The 19,525-nt window shown below is 47.2% G+C and overlaps 1 protein-coding gene across 2 annotated transcripts; it reads right to left on the reverse strand.

Moving 5' to 3' along the window:
• Positions 1 to 1,466: 1,466 nt before the first annotated feature.
• Positions 1,467 to 19,275, reverse strand: LOC121340971 (C-type lectin domain family 4 member A-like). 2 transcript variants are annotated; one of them, XM_041414083.1, is made up of 7 exons: positions 15,436 to 19,275; positions 10,075 to 10,378; positions 7,271 to 7,387; positions 4,623 to 4,715; positions 4,146 to 4,297; positions 3,798 to 3,919; positions 1,467 to 3,093 (listed from the first exon to the last, which is right to left on the reverse strand). In XM_041414083.1, exons 2-7 carry the CDS (start codon positions 10,139 to 10,141, stop codon positions 2,946 to 2,948), a joined length of 699 nt encoding a protein of 232 aa, XP_041270017.1. In that variant the 5' UTR covers positions 10,142 to 10,378; positions 15,436 to 19,275; the 3' UTR covers positions 1,467 to 2,945. The 2 variants fall into 2 exon arrangements, with proteins under 2 accessions (XP_041270017.1, XP_041270018.1); XM_041414084.1 differs by lacking the exons at positions 10,075 to 10,378; positions 15,436 to 19,275 and adding an exon at positions 5,697 to 5,921 and having other exon boundaries at positions 7,271 to 7,343.
• Positions 19,276 to 19,525: the final 250 nt, after the last annotated feature.

Raw genomic sequence — 19,525 nt, forward strand, 5'->3', positions numbered from 1 at the left:
GTTCTCTCTTTCTCAGTGGTTGGTGGCCGTTTCTCCATCAACCTGAATCCCCTGAGCAGTCCTGCTATCCAGTTTTCTTGAATTCCAAATGATTTGAAGGGAGAGACTTATCTGCAACAATGCCATAAGGGTAAGTATCCTGGAAGGAAATATCAACAAAGAGAAAGGCAGAAAGCACACCAGCAGTGCTAGCAGCAGGGACAGTACAGGAGGAGAGAATTAATCCCAGAGAAAGTTGCTCCCACTGTGCCTGGTTTCTTTGCCCTCTCACAGCCTGAAATCCAGCCCCACAGCCCTGAGCCCCAGCACTGTGTGAGGGCAGCTCACAGAGGCAGCTGTGAGGCTCTGCAACTTGTGCTGTGGTTTCTGAGTTGGTTTTCAGCAGTAAAGTACAATCAATCCAGGAGGACACTGGAGGTTCCTTTTCAGGGAGCTTTCTAAAAAGGGTATGGAGGAACCAAAGATGAGAGGGACTCTGTTGGATCTCACTCTCGCCAATGACGCTGATCTGTTGGACATGTAGAGGCTGAGGTCCACGTTGTCTGCAGTGATTCTGACATTTTGGGATTCAGATTGTTGTCAATCTTTGCAGGGAAGGATGAGCTCCAGGGCCTGGGGCCTCAGGGCTCAGAGGGACAGACTCTTCCGGTTCCTGATTCATCCCAAACTCCCATTCCAATCTCCCTTGTTCTCCTCCTGCCCTGTTCCTAGGCACAGCAATCCTGCATGGAATCCTGCCTTCTTCCTCCAGCCAGGAGGAGGGGGCTGTGTCCAGACCCAGCAGGGGCTGCTGCTCACCGCAGGCTGACCCCAGGAGTGGACAGCCAGCAGAGGAACCTGCTGGTCAGCTCTGTCCTGCAGGGACTGTGCACCTTCAGCTGGCTGCAGCACAGCAGGCCGCAGCCTCCTGTGCTGGGCTGCCTCTTGCGTGGAGGAGGAGGGAAGGCAGGAAATGTGCTCCTTGTCCTGCTTGTGTGCTAAGAGTGATGGCAGAGGGGAGGCCTAACGGGGATCCTGCATGGTAAAAGCCAGAAACGTGTGGCAATGGCGCTCAAGATCCCAGACAAAGCATGCCTTTCCAGCCATTGGCAGGCCCAGCAGCCCAGGCTGCTGCTGGGAGAAGCTGTGGCACTGCAGGGTGAGGTTTCTAGGTGCAGATGGAGAGGCCCTCACTCGCAGGGCCACATTGTACAGGTGTAAACAGACATTTTCTCTCCAGAAGGATTTCATCCTGCTGCAGCCAGGGAGGGGAACAGGAACAGGCAGCTCTGTGAGTTGGGATCTGCGCTTACTGCTGTGCTGATGTGTGTGGTTTTTTGAATGTATATATCCTCTTTCTTCCATTTGTCCCTAGATATGTAGGACCTACTGTCCCTACACACTGTGTGTCCCTGCTGCCTTGAGCTGTGCATGTGGACCTGCAGCCACCTGCAGCACCTGCACTGCTGTTCATACACCTGCTCCCCCTGGATTATGAAGCCAAATCTCCTGGGCACCTTGTCTCCAGAAAGAATTCCTCTCTCTCTCTGGCACACAGAGGGAGGATTCACTTCCATAGGTAGGACAGAGGCTCACAGACAGGAGCTGTACACCAATTGCATTCCCTGTGGGGAGCTGACACTGTTCCCTCAGGGTGGCTTGGGCACTTGGTGTTTCCTGAGGAAAGAGAAGCGAGGACACAGGAGGCAGGAAGTGGGAAGAGATGGAGCAGAGGAAGATCCATGGTGTCCCATGCTCTACAGCAGGACATGAAGGCAATGCAATAGGCACTGATGTTCTGGATGAGATGGCATGTGCAGCAGGAGCCCTGTCTCGTCAGCCTCCTCTGCAGCGTGGTCCGGCCTGGGCAGGCAATGCCATTCCAGGCACCACTGAGGATGTGGCTTTCCAGGACTGCTGCTGCTGCCTCAGGCCTGCTGCCTGGGATCCGCTCTGAGTCAGGAAGAGGACTTTTTCCTCCAGGTGGATCTGAAGGCCCAGTGTGGATTGTTTCTCCCGTGGCAGCAAGTCCAAAGGGAGGGCCACAAAGATGAAGGCAATGAGGATAGAGACAGAGGGCTGGAGCACAGCTAAAAGAATTGGGATTGTTCAGCATGGGAAAGAACAGATTCCAAGTTGGTCTTTTAGCAGCCTTCCAAGAAGATTCCAAGAGGGCTGGAGTGGAACTTTTTACAAGAGCATTTAGTGCATAAGCCCAAGGGGAATGTTTTTAAACTGAAAGAGGGCAGGTGTAAAGCAGGAAGAAATTCTTTTCTGTAAGGGTGGTGAGGCACTGGCACAGGTTACCCAGAGAGGCTGTGCATCGCCCATCCCTGGAAGCGGTCAAGGCCAGGCAGCATGGGGCTTTGAGCAACCTGGTCCAGTGGAAGCGATCCCTGCTCAAGACCTAGAGGTTGGAAACTTGATCCTTACAGTTTCCATACAACCCAAACCATTCTGTGATTCTAGGTCTTTAGCTTTCCAGCTTAGATATGGGGGAAAAAAGAGATACAGAAACAGGGTACAGAGAATTTCTTGATTGGTGTGATATTCTATTTTATCTGGTCTAAGTTTTCAGAATTTTTTCAGCACAACCAGTACAGCTAGAGGACATTTGGTGTGTCATTCAACAAGAAGCAAACAGCTCTGCTCAAGGAGACAAAGGACATTGAATCTCTGGATATCTGCCTTCCATTCCAGTGTCTTCCTCCTGGAAAAGTCCATCTCTTTTCAGTCAGAGGCTCCTGGACTCACTCCGAGAGAAGAGGACACAAGAACACAGGAGCTGCTTCAAAGAGCCTGAGCCTCCCTGTGTTCCCTGAGCCACCACACGCACTGGGGATGCTGGACAAAGTTAATTTCACTTCGACAAACACATGGTCCCACCCCACACAGTGAAGATGTGTCAGAGCTCCTGACCCCTCCCAGCAATGCTCCCAGCTTTACTCAGGACAGGGGTATTTCCATCACACAAATACTGCTGCAGCTTCACAAATTCGATGATGAAGCATAGTTGCTTTGACGTCATTCCAGTTGTGGAAAGTTGGTTCAGGCACATAGATTACAGTGCAGTTCTCATCATAGTCTGGACTTGGTTCTCCTTCTCGCCAGAACCTGGGACACAGACAGGCTTGTTACTCCTCAGGGACCACTGTAAAGCACTGCTGGAAAAGGCCACTGTGGGATTCAAGACTTGAAGGGAAGAGACAGAAATTCCCAATGCTGATTCATGGACTGAAGCAGTGCCCTTCCTCTCACTCCATATCCCACTGCCACCAGTGTCACATGGAAACCTGCCTCCTTCCCAAAGCCTTCCAGCGCAACAGGGCCCTGCTCCATCCTGCTGGGAGGAACTGATCACCACCACTCACCCCAGGCACCTCACTCCCTGCAGAGGCCAGAGCTGGCCTCCAGGGCAAGTTTGTTCTCCAGAAGAAGGCACAGCATGAACAGTCCTGGTGCTCTCTCCCTGTGCCCCATCTCTTTCCCTGCATTCCAGCAGAGGCCATTTTGTGCATATAAGTGCAGAGCAGGCCAGGCAATGCCAGGCATGTATTAAGGGCTCTTGCTGATAGCAAGATGCAGCTTTTTCTACACCTACTGCAATGATTTCACATGTCACAGGTAGATATTTCATAACAAATATCCAGCACAGATGGGGCCAGGTGAACCTGGTGTCCTACACAGCCCTCTCCTGCTGTATCTTTGATCTCCCACAAGGAAGCAGAGTGACAACCCTCTCTCATGCACCTGCATCTTCCATACTTTGTTTCCCTACCAGGAGTCACACCAAACATTCTTCATCCAGAGATACTCACGCTGCTGTCACATTGTATGGAGTCTTGTCCACCCACTGCCACTGGCCCACCTTGTTCTCAAACAGACCAATGTAGACATTCATTCTTTTTGGAGTTTGTTTTGTTTGCTCAGAGAGAAATTCCTGGCAATCAGAGAGAAAGTGTAATGTCCATGAGGGGCAGGACTGAGCACACAGAGGCATCAGGAGTCCCCGTGGGGTGGGGCAGGTGGCAGAGGGGGCTGGTGCTGCAGAGGTGCAGACAGGACCGTCCCCCTCCCTGCAGGACAAGGAGGGGCTCTGAGACCCCTCCAGGGCCCAGCACTGTGCCTCTGCCTGCTGGGTCCCTCTCTGAGGCCTGGGCACTTACCTGCTCTGCCTTGCTGTTGATCACCACCAGTTGGGACCCCATCCCAGTGCAGTTCTGTGCACTCTTATCACAACTCAACTTATCAGTGGACAGGAAGTAGCAGCTTCCTTGAAACCTTCTCCAGCCCTTAGGGCAGCATGTCCAGCCTCGGTCTGTGCAGGGAGAGGACAGAGAGATGAAGGCTACTAACAAGAGATGGTGATTGCAGAGATCCTGGTTTCCCAGGGACAATGCTCATGTCCTGCTCAGTGACTTTTCCTGACAGAAAGGGATTGAATAAACAGGGATAGTACAGACATTTCTTCCCATTGCTTTGGGGTATGGCCAGTGAGCTTTGTGTACCCAAAGCTGTGGTAATCCTTGTAAGGGAATCTCAGGTCTCTCCAAAGCTCTCTTGGGGATGTGGTTTGACTTGCCCTGCTACAGCCTCCTTGAGGCCCTTAGCCCCAAGGAAGAGGGGCCATTGGGAGCACTGACCTGTGCCTTGTGGCACCGCTGAGTCGCACTCCCACTCCGAGAACTGCTGCTGCAGGGCTGAGGGCTGGCCACTGCTGTGGCACAAGGGAAGCACTGCAAAGGGAGAGCAAAGGCAGCAGGATTAGCCCTTGCTCCCAGCTCCTCACACAGCATCTCTGGCCCCTTGACTCTCCTGCCACCATCTCCCCAGCAAGCATTGTCCCAGCTGTCGCCTCTCCTGGCCCACACCAGTGGCACAGCTGCCTTCCCGGCCAGAAAGAGACCGTCTGCCAGGTCAGACAGCAGAGGGACCCCTGGAAGCACATCCCACTGGGCACATGCCACACACACGGCAGGAGTGAGCCCTCCCAGCCACAGCCACTCTGCCGTGCACAAACCCACAGCCCAGCTGCCAGTCTACAAAGCAGCCTCTCATTGTCACCCTTTGTCCTTTCCTCAGCTGCACAGCAACAGGCATTTGGAGGAGTCACCCTCAGCTGGGCCTGTTCCATCAGCAACACACAGTCCAGGTGAAGGGAATCACTTACAGCTGGAGCTGCTGAAACCAGGGTGCAGCATAAAGCCCTAGGACTTACTGGCTCCAGTTTGTGGGGAAGAATGCACTCTTGCTGACAGGCCACAGCCACAATCCCAAGCACTTCCTAGTAACTCAGACACTCAGGATTATGAATTGCAGGCTGATCAGGGTGTGCTTAACTATCCAGATGCCTATTTTCATCAATCATTTAATTTAGAACTATTTTCACTTATGAGCAAAGCAAATCCTAGTGGTTCCAGTGCCTGATTAGTGAGTGGCTGTAATGGAAGAAGGCTCAGAGGAGATGGGCAAGGGCAATGCCTGGCTGACCACCCATGTTGCCAATAAATGTATCTCTATCTCTACACAAAGATAAAAATTAGAAAAAATTTGGCTTTTAGTTTTGTTCAGCTGAGGGAAGTGAGCAGGTGTGGAAGTGTTCATTCCCTCAGAGATCAAAAAGGGCATCGTCTTCCTAGTTAGCCAAACCAGCACAGCACAAGTCAGTACCTTAACAAAAAATGGCATGAGAATCTGAATGACTAACAAAAACTTACCTGAAGAAAGCAATGGGCCTGATCTGGCTTTAACTCCCCTATTTTTTCTTGGTATTTGGGGACATTCAATATCTTGATGTGGAGCATACTGCAGAACTATGTTTGGCCCCTCATAATGAGGATATTGAAGTGTTGGAGCATGTCCAGAGAAGGGCATGGGCCCTGGGAATGGGTCTGGATCACAAGTCCTCTGAGGAGCAGCTGAAGGAGCTGGTGGTGTTTATCCTGAAGAAAAGGATGCTCATGGGTGACCTTATCGCTCTCTACAACTCCCTGAAAGGAGGTTGTAGCCAGGTGGGGGTCAGACCCTTCTCCCAGGTAACAACAAACAGGACAAGAGGAAATGGTCTGAAGTTGTGCCAGGAAAGATTTACATTGGATATTAGTAAAAGCTTCTTCTCACTAAAAGGTGGCCAAGCATTGGAACAGGCTGCCCAGGGAAGCGTTGGAGTCACCATTCCCGGTAGTGCTCAAAAGACAAGTAGATGTGGCACCTGGATGTTTTAGTGGTGGACTTGGCAGTGGTTGGTTAGCAGTTTAACTACTGTTAAACTGCTTACCAGTTAAAAGACAGACTGAGCTGTCTTTTCCAAGATTAATGATTCTATCATTCCGTGCTTGTATGATCAGCAATTTTAAAAATCATGTTCGTATTGTGATCCACCTGTGCATTGCAGTGGCCACTCTCAGCTGCATGCAATTTGTATTGGTGTTTCCTTTAAATGCTGTATTGCTATGCTAAACCAAAATCCTGTGTAGTGTCAATTAACTTGGATAAGTAAAATTTCACTAAAAATTAAACCTTCCATGTGTATCAGAAGGTATCAGATGCTAACATCCCAGCCTACAACTCCCCAACCATTCGCCTGAGTACCATGAAAGGTTATACATTTAGGAACAAAGCAGTACAAATGTCAGGGAATCAGATGCTAATGGCAGCAAAAGGAAAGACAGTGATTTTTTGTAATAAGATGCCCCTTCCAGAATCCATTGTGGTTATTGGCAATTTGTGCAAACATGCCGTGAATTATCTTTAATAGAAATGAGAATGACATAGTGATCACAACCTTTACAAACAGAATGCACAGGAATAACCTCTAATGAACTATTCTGCAATCAACCCTAAAAAGTTGTGAGAGTTAATTAACTGCACAATGCAGCTAATCCTGGAAATGCCAGGACTATGAGAAGCCATTTTTTCCACTAGGACACAAAGCATATCCAAGTACCTTAGAGAGCCTAAGTGCAGATTCAGCTGCTTGTATAGACACTTGTGCCTCTGTCTCCACTTTTTCCCATGTGTCAAATGTAACTGAGTTCTTTTTGTGGGGAATGAGGGTAGAGAATTGTTCTACACTTTCAAAAAGACCATGCAAGATTGGAATGTGCAATCTGGGCATACTGACGAGGCCTCGGGGTAAACAGTGGAAAATTTGGGGGATGCATGCAGACATATACAAAGTCAGGGCAGGAAAACCTGAGACCTTACACAAAGCCCAGACAACCATGAAGCATGGCTTCTCTTCTTTTCTCCCCCCAGACCTCTCCCTTGTAATCTCCTTGCACATACTCACCAAGAAGGACGACAACAAGGGCAATGCACACCAAGAGAAGCAGCAGTGAGATCAACCATGGCAGCCAGAGTGGGTACTTCTGGGGATGTTGCTCAGGCTTCTTTGTCTCAGGGGGTCCTAAAAGTGACAGAAACACAACAAACAAAACACTACAGTCAACTATGGGTCTGTCACTCCACAGTCCACATACCAAGGATACTCAAGGGAGAGCTCCTCAAAAGAAAAAAAAAAAAGAATTTCATTTCTGACGTGGAAGTTACAAGGTTTGGGAGAAGGACAGACTGGGACAGAGCAGGGAATGTCTGTGGTTTCTGGAGAAAAGTCAAATTCAGTGAGTGTGTTCCCAGCCCAGCCAGTGAGCCAACAATGATAACTGTTGGTGTTTGGAGGTGAACCCTTCACAGGGCCTCAAAAACTATAGTGAAACGATGTCTTTCTAGATTAAGCCCAAAACTGCTAAATGCAACATTGCTCAAACCGTGATACTTAAGACATAAGGGAAGAATTCATGTTGACTTCTTCCCAGAAAACTTTTCCTGTCTTCTTCAGTTCCTTTAGCTTTTTAAACTTCCTGTGCAGAAGATTGGTGTAATCTGAGTGAGGATTGTGTAAGGCTATGATCACACGTCACTGAAATATATATTTTTCCTTCCATCTCTGCTTTCCAAGTCAGGATTCAAAGATTTGCTGTAATAAAACTAGGTTGTGCTAGGCTGGATACTTGGGGAGAACAGAGGGCTGTGTCCGGAAGCCTGAGTAAAATACTCAGATTAAGATTTGCCAGGACCTTGCTTTTGTCTAGAGGGATATTGCCAGTACTGAGGAGGTTTGGGAGCAGGCAGGAGAGTGGGACACAGGGAAGGAGAAGCAAACACGCATTAAGGGATTGTTCTAGCTTGTGGCAGGTACAGAAGCCAGGGCAAATAGGAGGGTAAAGAGACAGCAGCACTCACTGCAGGGCAGGAGTAAAGAAACTTTGGGAGAGACTACTATTAAAGATAAGATTTAGAGAGCCTTCATTCATTGTTCACTATGAAGCTCCCAGGTCTGTCAGCAGCCAAGTGTGCATGCCAGACACGCCTAGTAAGCAAGACTGTAAGAAACCTGCTCTTTGTGGAAGCCTTCTGACTACTTCCCAAAGGCTTGGGAGAGACTGCCACAGCAGAGGAAAAGGCATGATCTTTCATAATCTGGAGAGAAAATATGTGTGGACAGAGAAGGTCCAGGTTTCTCCAGTCAAATAATGTTTTTCTAGCCAGCTTTTGCCTTAGTGAAAACAAGGAGCCCCCTCAAGAGCTGGAGTTGAACCACCTACTTCAGAAATAGCTCTAACCAATCCAACTGATTTTTTTGATATGCAGCACATCCAGAGATTGTTCAGCCTGTGCCCAGTCAGAGCCGGGTGGCACAGAGAGCACTGCATGCTGTGCACCTCGGCAACACAACTGAAGTGCAGTAATCTCGTGCACTCTTGATGGGTTGAACTCCCTACAAAATGCTTTCCACAGCTGGTCTGTGCTCTGTAACATGTCCAGCACGATCACAACACAACAGACTTGATGTCTTTGGAATACTAATTTGGAACACAATGGGGAACTTCACCACCCGCACCTCACCACAGTGGAAATGCTAACTACATCCAGAACCAACTAATCTTGGTGCACTGAAAACAGTGAGCTTTCAAGACAGACAGGACTATGTACACTATTTATTTCCATGACTCATGCCTCAGAGCAAGAAAAGTATAACTTGGAGCTGATGCCTGCTCTGTTTGGGATTGTAAAACTGAGATAAAGCTGTAAATAGGCAAGCTACTATATATCCTTAGACAGCAGTAATTATTTATTTCATTTAAAAAAATATTATTTATTGATTTATGCACACATATATTTCCTGCCCTAGAACCTGCTGTTGTGTAGGCAGGTCAGGCAAAAGCAGCCTTACATAGAACATCTCTATGGGTTTCTACTTGTGGAATAATGACTACAGAGTACATATTAACCAGAAAATACCTTAAATTTGCACCAAGTCTGGTAAAAGAACCATTTTATCACTGTAATTTTTAATAGGAAAAAATAATTTGTTTGTTTGGTGCATTAAATGTTTTTCAGGAGTGGCAGACATCAATAACAGATTTGGATCTCCCTCCAGATCTTAAATAATTCTTCTTCTCTATATTTCAGAGTGTTTAAGTTTTGGGTCTCTCTTCTCCAAGAGCCTTTTCCCAGTCTGCCATGGACAATGGGGCTATGTTTCTGCAGCCAGTACCACTTCTCATGAAGCTGCAGAGTACAACTGACTGCTCTACTATAAGCAGGCATGTTGATTCTCCTACCCTCTCCACAAGCACCAATCTGTAGTCTCACTCAGAGGCAAGAGCAGCCAGGACTTGGGCTTATTTGCTGCTTTGGGAGCCCATCCACATTTGTGACAGATCAGATTGTTTGTAATAAACCATAGTCTCTACTGTTGTACTCAGCATGGTCCAAAAAATTACTCTTTCAAGACTACATAACATGTAGGGTACTGAGGGAGCCCAAACAGGCTCCTTAATGAATGCTCATTTGAAACCTACTGTCTGTGCTCCCGGCAGTTGTTCATGTTGCAACTCCCATTCGTCTTTCCTCTTGGAGATGTTCCTCAAGACTCTTATTTCAAAACTCCTTCAGTCTCCTGATCGTTTAGCTCCTTTTTCTTACCAATCCATCAAGATCAGGTAGAAACCAAAGTCACAGAAGGAAAAATCTTCTTCAGCCCTGCTCCCCCCAGCTCCCTTTCTCCCAAATAACCCATTCATTCCTTACCTTTGACCACTGGAGCCGGCGATTCATTTTTGAACTTCACCTCAGCATAGGTGATTTCTGATGCCATTTAATCGTAGTGTGACCCTGTCCTTAGTTTTGCCACGTAAAAGGTGGGTCTTTTAGATACTTGTTTCCAGAGGGTGACAGGAATAGGTTACTGAGCCTTTTCCATCCATTCATTCACCCTCTACCCATCAAAGAAGGCTGTGCTGAACACTGGAAGCACTGGTGATAACCCGAGAATTCCTGAGAGCTCAGAAATGCTCCAAAGAGATCTTCAGTTTCTTAGCCCAGGAAATCAGCCCTGGCATCATGGAAGATTTTGAGACATAAAAGAAAAATGAGAACCTAACAACTGAAAAGGAAGTTGCACTCCTTCCTCATATCAGATTCTCAGCTGATAGGCTTCCTTTTCAAGAAATTTATAGGGTTTTTTCCTCTTTTCAACTTTCTTTCTTAACTATCTCCCCATATTTTCATGTGTTTCTTTGTCCGTTAGTAATTCTACCATTGCTCTCACATTTGCAGCTATCACAGGTCCTAGCCCAGTTTAACCTGCAGTCCAGAACAAAATGCATTCTGCCCTATTTGCCCCTTGTGGTTAAACTGCATTTGTTACATCAAATGTCACAGCTATGTCTCATTCTTCAAAGTCAGCCCAGCTGGAAGCTAGCCCTAGAACAAATCTCAGACTAGGAAATGTTCCTGTAGAAGTGAGACTGAGGAGTTGCAGCCTTAGAGCAATAAAAATAATCAGAAAGTTGATATATCCATGAAGAAATAGAAGGATCAAGTGGGAGTCAGAGAGGAGAACAAGCAAAGTGGAATTTTAAAAAACATATGTTGATGGTCTGAGAGATTGCTGGGAAGAGTACACACAGAAACTTTTCTGTTAAAACCTGATTCACAGCTTGTGGAAGTTCAGAGCAGTGCTTGCTTCAGGCTCCATTTCAGAGGCTGAAAAGGGATGGTTTACAGTTTTCTGCTATTTTTCCAACACTGTCATTTATCTCCCTTATCTGCTTTCTGGTAAAAACCTCTGATATTACCTTGAGCAAAATGTCAGTGCTTAGTCTGATTTCAAGCTGGAGCAGATCTTGAAAGGAGACAAGGGAAATGGCTGCTGAGGTACATTCTAAATCAGGAATACTTCTGGGAACAGAGGCCAATAAGTCAGGCAGGGTGGGGAGGGTTCAGTCAGCAGATAGGACTAAGGTTTGGGTTGGAAGGGACCTTCAAAGACTATCTTCTCCAGCCTACCTGCCATGGGCAAGGACATCTTCAGGCTGCTCAAAGCCCCTTCCAACCTGGCCCTAAACATTTTCAATTAAGGGGAATCTGCAACTTCTCTGGGCAATCTGTTTCAGCATCTCAGCACCCTCATTGTAAATGATTTCTTCCTTATAGCTAATCTAGATCTGGCTTTTTCAGTTTAAATCTATGACCCCTTATCCTACCACTACCAGTTCCATTAAAAGGCCTCTCTCCATCTTTCTTATAAGTCCCCTGTAAAAGCCTGAAAAAAGCCACAATAAGGTCTCCAAAACAACCAGAAGGAAGAAGCTGGTTAGTGTGGCTACCTGGAATTCCCTTAAGGCAGAGCAGAATGAGATGCTCACAGAACATCCAGAGAGCACAGAGGGTAACCAGAGCAAAGCTGGAGCTGAGATAGGGCAGTAGAAGGAAGAACATTCACCAGACAACAGAGAACAACAATGTGGCAGAAGATAAAGGGAATCTGAACACAGTTTATGGAGAACTGCCCCTAAGCAGAGTGAGGCAGTAACTGGATGTTTTTACCAAGGATCTTCTTTGCGTCTTGTGTGTCCTGAGCTAACTTTACTTCTCCTTTACATATTGTGTAGAAAGAAGGTGACTTTCACACAAGAATAAGAACAGCTACAGAAGAGAAACCTGGTCCCTCAAGCAAGAATACTGCCTGCTTCTCTTTCCAACATCCTTCCAACACTACCCTTTGTCTTCAGTCTTGGCCCTCTCACTGGAATTAAGCCTCCCTAAGTCTCTGCTGAAATCTAGTTAAGCCCTCAAATTTCAGAGAATTGAAGTTGAGAATTCTGAGCAACTCTCTGCATGCTTCCCCCTGTCCCCACCCAAGCCTCAGCAGACCCAGTCTCATGGGAAAAACGCTTACTTCCTTGCAGGGTTTCAAGATTTCCACTGCGAAGAAACAGGAAACAAAACCAGCAGACAGAGAAGGAAGTTACAGAGCAGCTTCATGAGCTTTTTCCACTGAAACGCATCTCCAAACACAGCTGAGGCATTTCAAATGCAAATTCAGGCTCTAGCTGCTCTTTTTATTAGATTACATTAGACTGCACCGAAACATCAATAGACAGCTCAGTTCTTCTCTGTCAGCCATCAGAGTTGTTGCTTGTTATCAAAATTCAACCCTGAATCATACTTGCATGGCATGCAGTGCTGAGCCAATGTGTAACAAAAATCACGTGATATTCCTGAGGGAAAAATTTGTCCTTTGAATTTCATATATACTGATGGCATGTGAATGAGTGGGAGATAGAAACAACTGGACCCTGCAGATGTGGTGCTGAAAAAATAAGTTTTAACAAAAATCTTGCTTAAAAACCCCCAAAACTCATGCTTTGCTCCCTTGCATTCTCACTGCTCTTCCTCAGTAACTTCATTCCCCCTCTTCCTGTGTTCTGCTCACTCCCTTGTCCTCCCACAAATACCTGTGTTTCCCCACAGATGTCTTTCAGCTCAGCCCTACCCCACACTGCCAAGTGCCTCCCATGCTCTCAGCCCCACGTGCCTCACAAGCCCCAGCTTCTTTCTGGGACTCTCACAGTTCTGCTTCCCCTCCTTACTCACGCTCCAGCTGCTGATAGCTCTGCAAGATCCATGGCCACCCTTTGTCCTTGACCTAAAGAGAAGGCAGCAGAGCCACTAAAGCTCTTTCTCCCCTACCTGTCAGTGAGGTTTGAATAAGGTGGTATCTTAGCCTTTCACCCCACAGCCAGCATCACCCAATTTAGCAAGCAGATCCATGTGAGCAGATGAAACTGTGCCATTGCACATGCCTTACTTCTTTTGAAAATCCAGCTGAACCTGAGGAGTTAAATTCAAATTTATAGGCAAAGAGTAGGACTGGATTCCTAAAGCTGTGACCCCACACATTGCAATAGAAATCCCATTTTTAAATTGACCACAGCTGTGGTGGAAGCTGCAGGGAAATGACACACTTCTTACAAGCCAGTTTGAATACAGAAGGGCAGCTGAGAGAATTGAGCTGAAGGCTGTGAGTCATCAGAAGTGACATGGAGGTTACACAGGGACATCACATTGGCCACCCAAATAACTAAACCCTCTTTAGAAGATATGACAAAAGGCAAAATGAAGCTGACATGACTAAAATAATTTCCTAAAGGGATTATCAATATGCATTTTTCAGGAAGCGACCTTGCAGCCGAATGAGGAAAATTGAAACGAGCATGACCTCCAGTAAGTGCAGAACCATAACAAAGCAAAGGTGTCAGAACTTCCTTGAACCCTTTATATTTGATATACTGCCTTGAGGGCAACTTAAGAGCAGGGTATAAAATAAGCAGTCAGAGAGAACAAGCACATCAAAACAAAGATAAATTAATTATTTGTCACAGTGGAATAGGTGAAATTCTCACGCAAGAACCCTGGTTTGTGGAGGACTAAACCAAAGGATCTGTCCAAAATAAAATATTGATTGTGCAAAATGTACGGAATTAGCAGCCTGGGCAAGATGGTCCCAGGGATTCTCAGGAGATTCAAAGGTGAAACAGTTACTAATATCAGTAGGACACCTTTTGCCTTAAACTATCATTTAATCAGCAAATCCCAGACTGGCAGGGAACATACCAAAGAAGGAGAAGGGGAGAAGTCTCAGAGAGATTTAGGAAGTTAAAGGTTTGACACCTCTAGTGGTCAAGTTAATATAACAAAAGAATTAATGGATGGAGATGCGTGTAAGTATGATGGACTTTGGGGAGAGTCACTGTAACTCTTGTAAAGAAATCCTGCCTGTTGTGGGTCTTTGCCTACAGTCCTGGCATCACCTACTCTTATGGCACTTGTAGATAGCACAGACTTCCAAGACACTTAGATAAAAGCCTAAACCAAATCCAGGCTTTATATCCCTGCACCTAGGTGAGAAGAGCATCAGAAGTGAATATATGCCACCTTCTTGGTCTTCCCTCTCCACACCACCTTTTTGGGGATTAAGGCTATGGAGCAGAGCAGCCAAGGGAAGAGCATTAAAAGGCACTGGAACATGGAGAATGGGGACCCAAGGCCTGACGCTGAACAGTTAATAAGGGATGTCAGATAACAGATCAAAGAGATTCAGGCAGCAAGAGTTCCTTGAGGGCACCTGAGGGATTTGGCTGGTTAGAGAGAGTCTAGCAATAGGTAATCCCATTGTGTACCCTGCTGCATGGAACTGCTTAGGGAAGGGAGGGGAGGGGTAGGATGCTGCAGTTCATACTGCTCCAGGGGACAGTGTGGGAGCACAGCAGCCTCCTGGGATCTGAGAGAAAGGCACCCTATGCCCTTCTCAGCCAAGGCTGACACTGGGCAGAGCTGCAGGGAGAAGAGACCTCCTCTGGAAGGCAGTCAACCCCTCTAATGATACAAGGTGAACCAGGGCTCCATACAGGTTGCTAAGAGACCAAGTAAAAAAATGGCTTCTACGGAGCTGTGAAAGCACAGGAAAAAGACATTTGAGCATCCAGGGGTGAAGAGGAAACAGGGAAGTACTGAATGGACAGTGGAAAAGGGGAGTGAGAGCCATGAGTGGGATGAATTTAACAGAAGGTAGCACTGTAAAGCCACACAAGTTTCTGGCAGGTGGCAGCACCTCACCACAGGCAGGCCTGAGTCAGCAGAAAGACAACGCTGTGGTTACAGTACCATGCACAACACAGGGGAACGAAAGAAAAGTAGGAGTGATAAAATGTTCCTCCCTAAAACAGGGATGTATTTCTCCCCTGGCCACATCCCTGCCAAATTTTAGTACGTGCTGAGAGTTTCAAGCAGGAGAGATCATGTCCCAAAGTTACCTGAGCTGAGGGAGCTCAAACTCAGTGTGAATTGCAAAGGGAAAGTCATGTGCTCACTCTAGTGTGTTGATAGGTTACCAAAATCCCTCAGGTGTAAGGGAAGGAATAAGAGAAGGAAGAACATGATCCAGAGGATCTTCAAAGAGACAAGAAGCCCCAGTCTGCCTCTTTACATGTAGCATTAACAGAAGATTTTATTCAGAAGAGCAAAGATATGTTTTATTTATTTATTTCCCCCAATTAACAAATTACCAAATCAAAGCCAACAGAGACCACATTCAGCTGCAGTTACCTCAGAGCTTTGTTTTATGCCATTACTGGGAACACTTCACCTTTGTCTCCTTCCTCTTTTGGATCTGAGTCATAAGTCTCAAGACTTTGTTGGAGATTAGAACCAGATACTGCAGTTGCCTGCCACAGCACCATATCTTGACTTCAAATCTGGGCCAGACCCAAGTCTTGCTCAGACCCCAGTGGCCTGTTTTCAGAAGTGGGGCTGTGGAGTATATCTTCTTAGAGTGGGCATATGGAATCCACACGGACAAGTTGTAGCCACATAACACCTGTCCACAGAAGCAATTCTTCATGCTTCATTTCCAGTTCTAAGGATCGCACAGATCTCCACAGCCTTGAATTCTGTTTGGCTACTCTCTGCCCAGTGAGGTGAATGCACATGATCTCCCTTTCTTCAAGGGGGAATGGAAAGAAAAGCTAAAAAATGGAAAACAACCACAGTGACCAAGCAAGTATGGAGCTGTCACCCAGACTCATGCTGTAACATTAGGGCCACTCCTATTGGAACTTAAACTGTTTCCCTCCACATCCTCTGCATGCATGTAAGTGGAATGTAGTAAAAAAATATTCTCATAGGGAGGTTCTGGGGTGAGCTGTACTGGTTAGGCTGTCCAAGCAGGTGGTACTGGAATAGCAGCACAAACCTCCCTGGCCCTGCAGAACTCCCTCACCCCCTCCTATCCTCAAGGTTGCATTTATCAGGAAGACTACAAGTGACCTCTGCTGCCCCTTACCCTGTAGCCAATGGCCCTGCAGCCTCCCAGCCCAGCTTGTGACGGCCAGCAGCGAGGTGATGGGACATCACCTGCCTCCAGGTGTCCAGTCAGAATGGGACAAAGCAAAAGCCATCTGGAAACAGCCATAGAAAGCTGAACTAAATCCAGGGAGTACAGTCAGCTCAACCAAACACTCCTTGGCACCTCATCAATGAAACATGATGGCAAAGTTTTAATGCCAGGCAGGGAGGCCCCAAGCTTTGGGGTTCAACCATATGCAGGAACCTCCTCATGACACAGATGTCAACACCATCAGAGGGGGAAAGGCAATTTTTTTTAAGAGCCCACTCTCCAGGCCCCTGTGTCACCCACTTTTACCATGCCAGGACACTGAAGTCAGCAAAAGGAAGCAAAGGGTGGGCAAATGGCACTCTAGGGTGCCAGCCTCCAGCACAGAGCTGGCACTGACCCAGAGGCCAAAGGGCCCCTGCTGCTGACTCCCTGCCGGCTGGGACTGACAAAGAGGGCAAAGTGCTCCTCAGTGTGTCTCAGACTCTGCCTCTAGATCACAGTTATTTGCCTATTTAGCATTTTAAGACTGGACAGGACAGGCTCAGCACACCATCCTGCTCTTTGCAGAGCCTCTGCCCTTTCTGAGGTGAAGGATGACTGTCAGATCTCAGCGTTCCTTTTCACTGACCAACTCCCCAGGTCAGACATCTCACCACACTGCTGCCCAGCATGGGACCACCACACCACAGCTGAGCACAAAAGTTGTGCTAGGAAATACTTCAGACTGGAGGTATCTTGTTCAAACCTTGCTCAAATCAGGACTACTTCTGGGGCTAAACCAGGTTACCAGGACACATTATCAGCTTACAGTAACACTGTTTCTGTATGGGATGTATCACTTAAGGGCTTTTCCTGTTTTTCTACCCCAAAAAAGAGTGATTTCCAAGCACCCATGGTATTGACTTCAGCTTTAGGTACTGGTGACAGCAGCGCCTAAGTCTGGGCCAGACATACAGCTGTACCTATACCCACTTAGCATATATTCTCCAAAGAAAATGCTCTCCTACCCCTTCCCTCTCACTTGAATCCAGCTCCTTGTCCCTGCCAGCTAGTCAAAAGGACGGTTTGAGTAGCACTACCAACAGAGCACCTCACACATCTTTGAACAGTTTGCTTAACACCATAAACATGGACTCATGAACAAGTGCTTAGCCACCACTTTAAAGTTAGGCCCAAAGGAATGGAACTCCTAGTTTTCTTAAAGACAACAGACATCCATAACAGACACAAGAGGGGATGTGTGCCTGCCCTGGCACGGCTCAGTTCCAAGCCCTACATTACCGTGTTTGTGCAGGAGGGCACTGAAGCACAGAGGGCAGCAGAATAGCAGGACACGGCTACATTTGGAAACACCAGCTCCATCATTGCTAAACTATCAAACTACAAATCACCAGCTACGATTTCTTTTCAGAGAGCACCCCCCCAGGGCTAGCCAGGTCTCAGGTGATGTCTGCTTGCATCCCATCTGCCACCCTCTCCCTCTCCCTCTGGCGCCCAGCCAGACCCTGGAGACGGAGCCCAGGGATTGCGGGAAAGCCCGCAACAAAGGGATTCGGCAGCAGATGGCAGCACACGGCCACGGGTGAGATGAACTCGGCGTCTGCTCGCGGGTGTCACCAGCCCAGCCAGGCTCGCAGACCAGGCTTGGGAGGGCAGGGAGCGCCCCACCTCTGAACATGCCTAACACACAAGGCTCGACAAAAAGGCTGCAAGTTACAGGCGGCTCCCTCTTTTAGGGAATGCCTCTTCAGACTGCTTCAAGGCTTGAAAGCTGCCTCTACCTCAACATGCAGGAGCTGCCATCCTACAACGCCTGGGAAAGAAAAGGGAGAGCAGGCCATTCATTGCAAGCTACCTGCCTGGCCTGCCCCAAACACAAATGATGCAAGGAGTGCACCCCAGGATCCCAACAGTGACTGGCAAACATAGCTCTGGTCAGGAGCCACTACACAGTCCAGCTGTTGCTGGCTGATCTTCCTATGCTCAGCTTCCAGGAACATCCATCATGGCCCCAGCTCCTGGATGGGGACATACAACTATAGGTAATGGCAGGTGGCAAAATTAAGCTGTCATCCTGCAATGTGCTTTCCCTGACTATTAGCATGGACAGAGCTATTGTCTTGAGAAAAAAAGATCAGTAACAGTCTCCAGAGCAAGAGTCTATTGCTCACATAACGTAATGAACACTCATCAGACTACCTAGACCTGGAGGCATTACAATGTGTGTTAACCACTTGGGCCACAGTGCTCTGCTTATATACATTAACAGCCCCCTTGTTCTTCCTCCTAGAACCTTGTAGGTTTATGCTGATTTAGCAGGATGACTTCAGATTCAGATTCTTTTACCTCATTATCAAAGCTCAGGAAGACTTTGAGGGTTTTGGTTTCCTGTTTGGTTTTCGTTTGATTTCCTCCAATGTACAGCCCTTCTTCTCCAATTCTTCAGGAGTCCCAACACAGCATCAAGGCTTTGTGAAATCTGGCACGTTTGTGTCTGCATTCCATATTGTGTGCCTGTGTTAAGAACAGTTGCTGCATGGCTCTGAGACACAAAGTCACAGAACACAAAACATAATTAATGGGAGAAGGGGCAGGGAAATACACACATCCCACCTCAACTACAGCTCCCACAGAAGTATTGACAACCAAAAACCAGACAAAACTGGGATCTTCCCTTTGACACTCGTTTCCTGATTCTTTCCACGTGCTACAATCTGTCTCCCGATAGGAAAAAAGGGAAAACTTGCACAGGACTCACCAAGCTGTGCATTCTAGCAAGTCTTGCTGTGAGGAAAGGCATGGGGCCTGGGAAGATCCCCACACATGACTAAGCTCTCCTCCATGAACTGTTTTCCAGTCTTCTGTGCTTCTTTATGCACAAACAGGAATATATCCCAGCACTTCCCTTAGGTGAACTTCATCTGAAAATTCTGCTCTGGAGAGACCCTTTTAGGCTTTTTAACTCTTTCTGCTGCAAGTACCTACTGAAAGGTCTGAGAAGCTCCACCACAGCTTAAGGGTAAAATGCTACCTTCTTCTCCCTGACCTATACAACATACCCATCCTATTTACAAAAATAAGGTACAAGCTTTGGTCCTAGAGCTGAAAAAATGTCTTTTTTTTTTTTTTTTTCCCCCCAGCCACTACAGATAATAGAATGCTTGACAATTCAAATAGCTGACTTAAAAGGTTAAGACTTCTTATCTTTACCTAGGCCACAAGACTTGTGTTGTACTTCCAACCTGCCATATACACAGCTTTGCTGTCTGGCAGAGGAACATGAAGCAAGCATTGCTGTGC

The sequence above is a fragment of the Onychostruthus taczanowskii genome, unplaced genomic scaffold, assembly GCF_017590055.1.
Source record: "Onychostruthus taczanowskii isolate IOZ18803 unplaced genomic scaffold, ASM1759005v1 scaffold44, whole genome shotgun sequence".
Lineage (NCBI taxonomy): Eukaryota > Metazoa > Chordata > Aves > Passeriformes > Passeridae > Onychostruthus > Onychostruthus taczanowskii.

Coding starts and splice junctions, on each gene's coding strand:
- LOC121340971 (XM_041414083.1), bottom strand. CDS start 10,141: ATGGCATCAGAAATCACCTATGCTGAGGTGAAGTTCAAAAATGAATCG. Junction 7,388..10,074: donor GCCGGCTCCAGTGGTCAAAG/GTAAGGAATGAA, acceptor TGTCACTTTTAG/GACCCCCTGAGACAAAGAAG. Junction 4,716..7,270: donor CCTTGTTGTCGTCCTTCTTG/GTGAGTATGTGC, acceptor CTCCCTTTGCAG/TGCTTCCCTTGTGCCACAGC.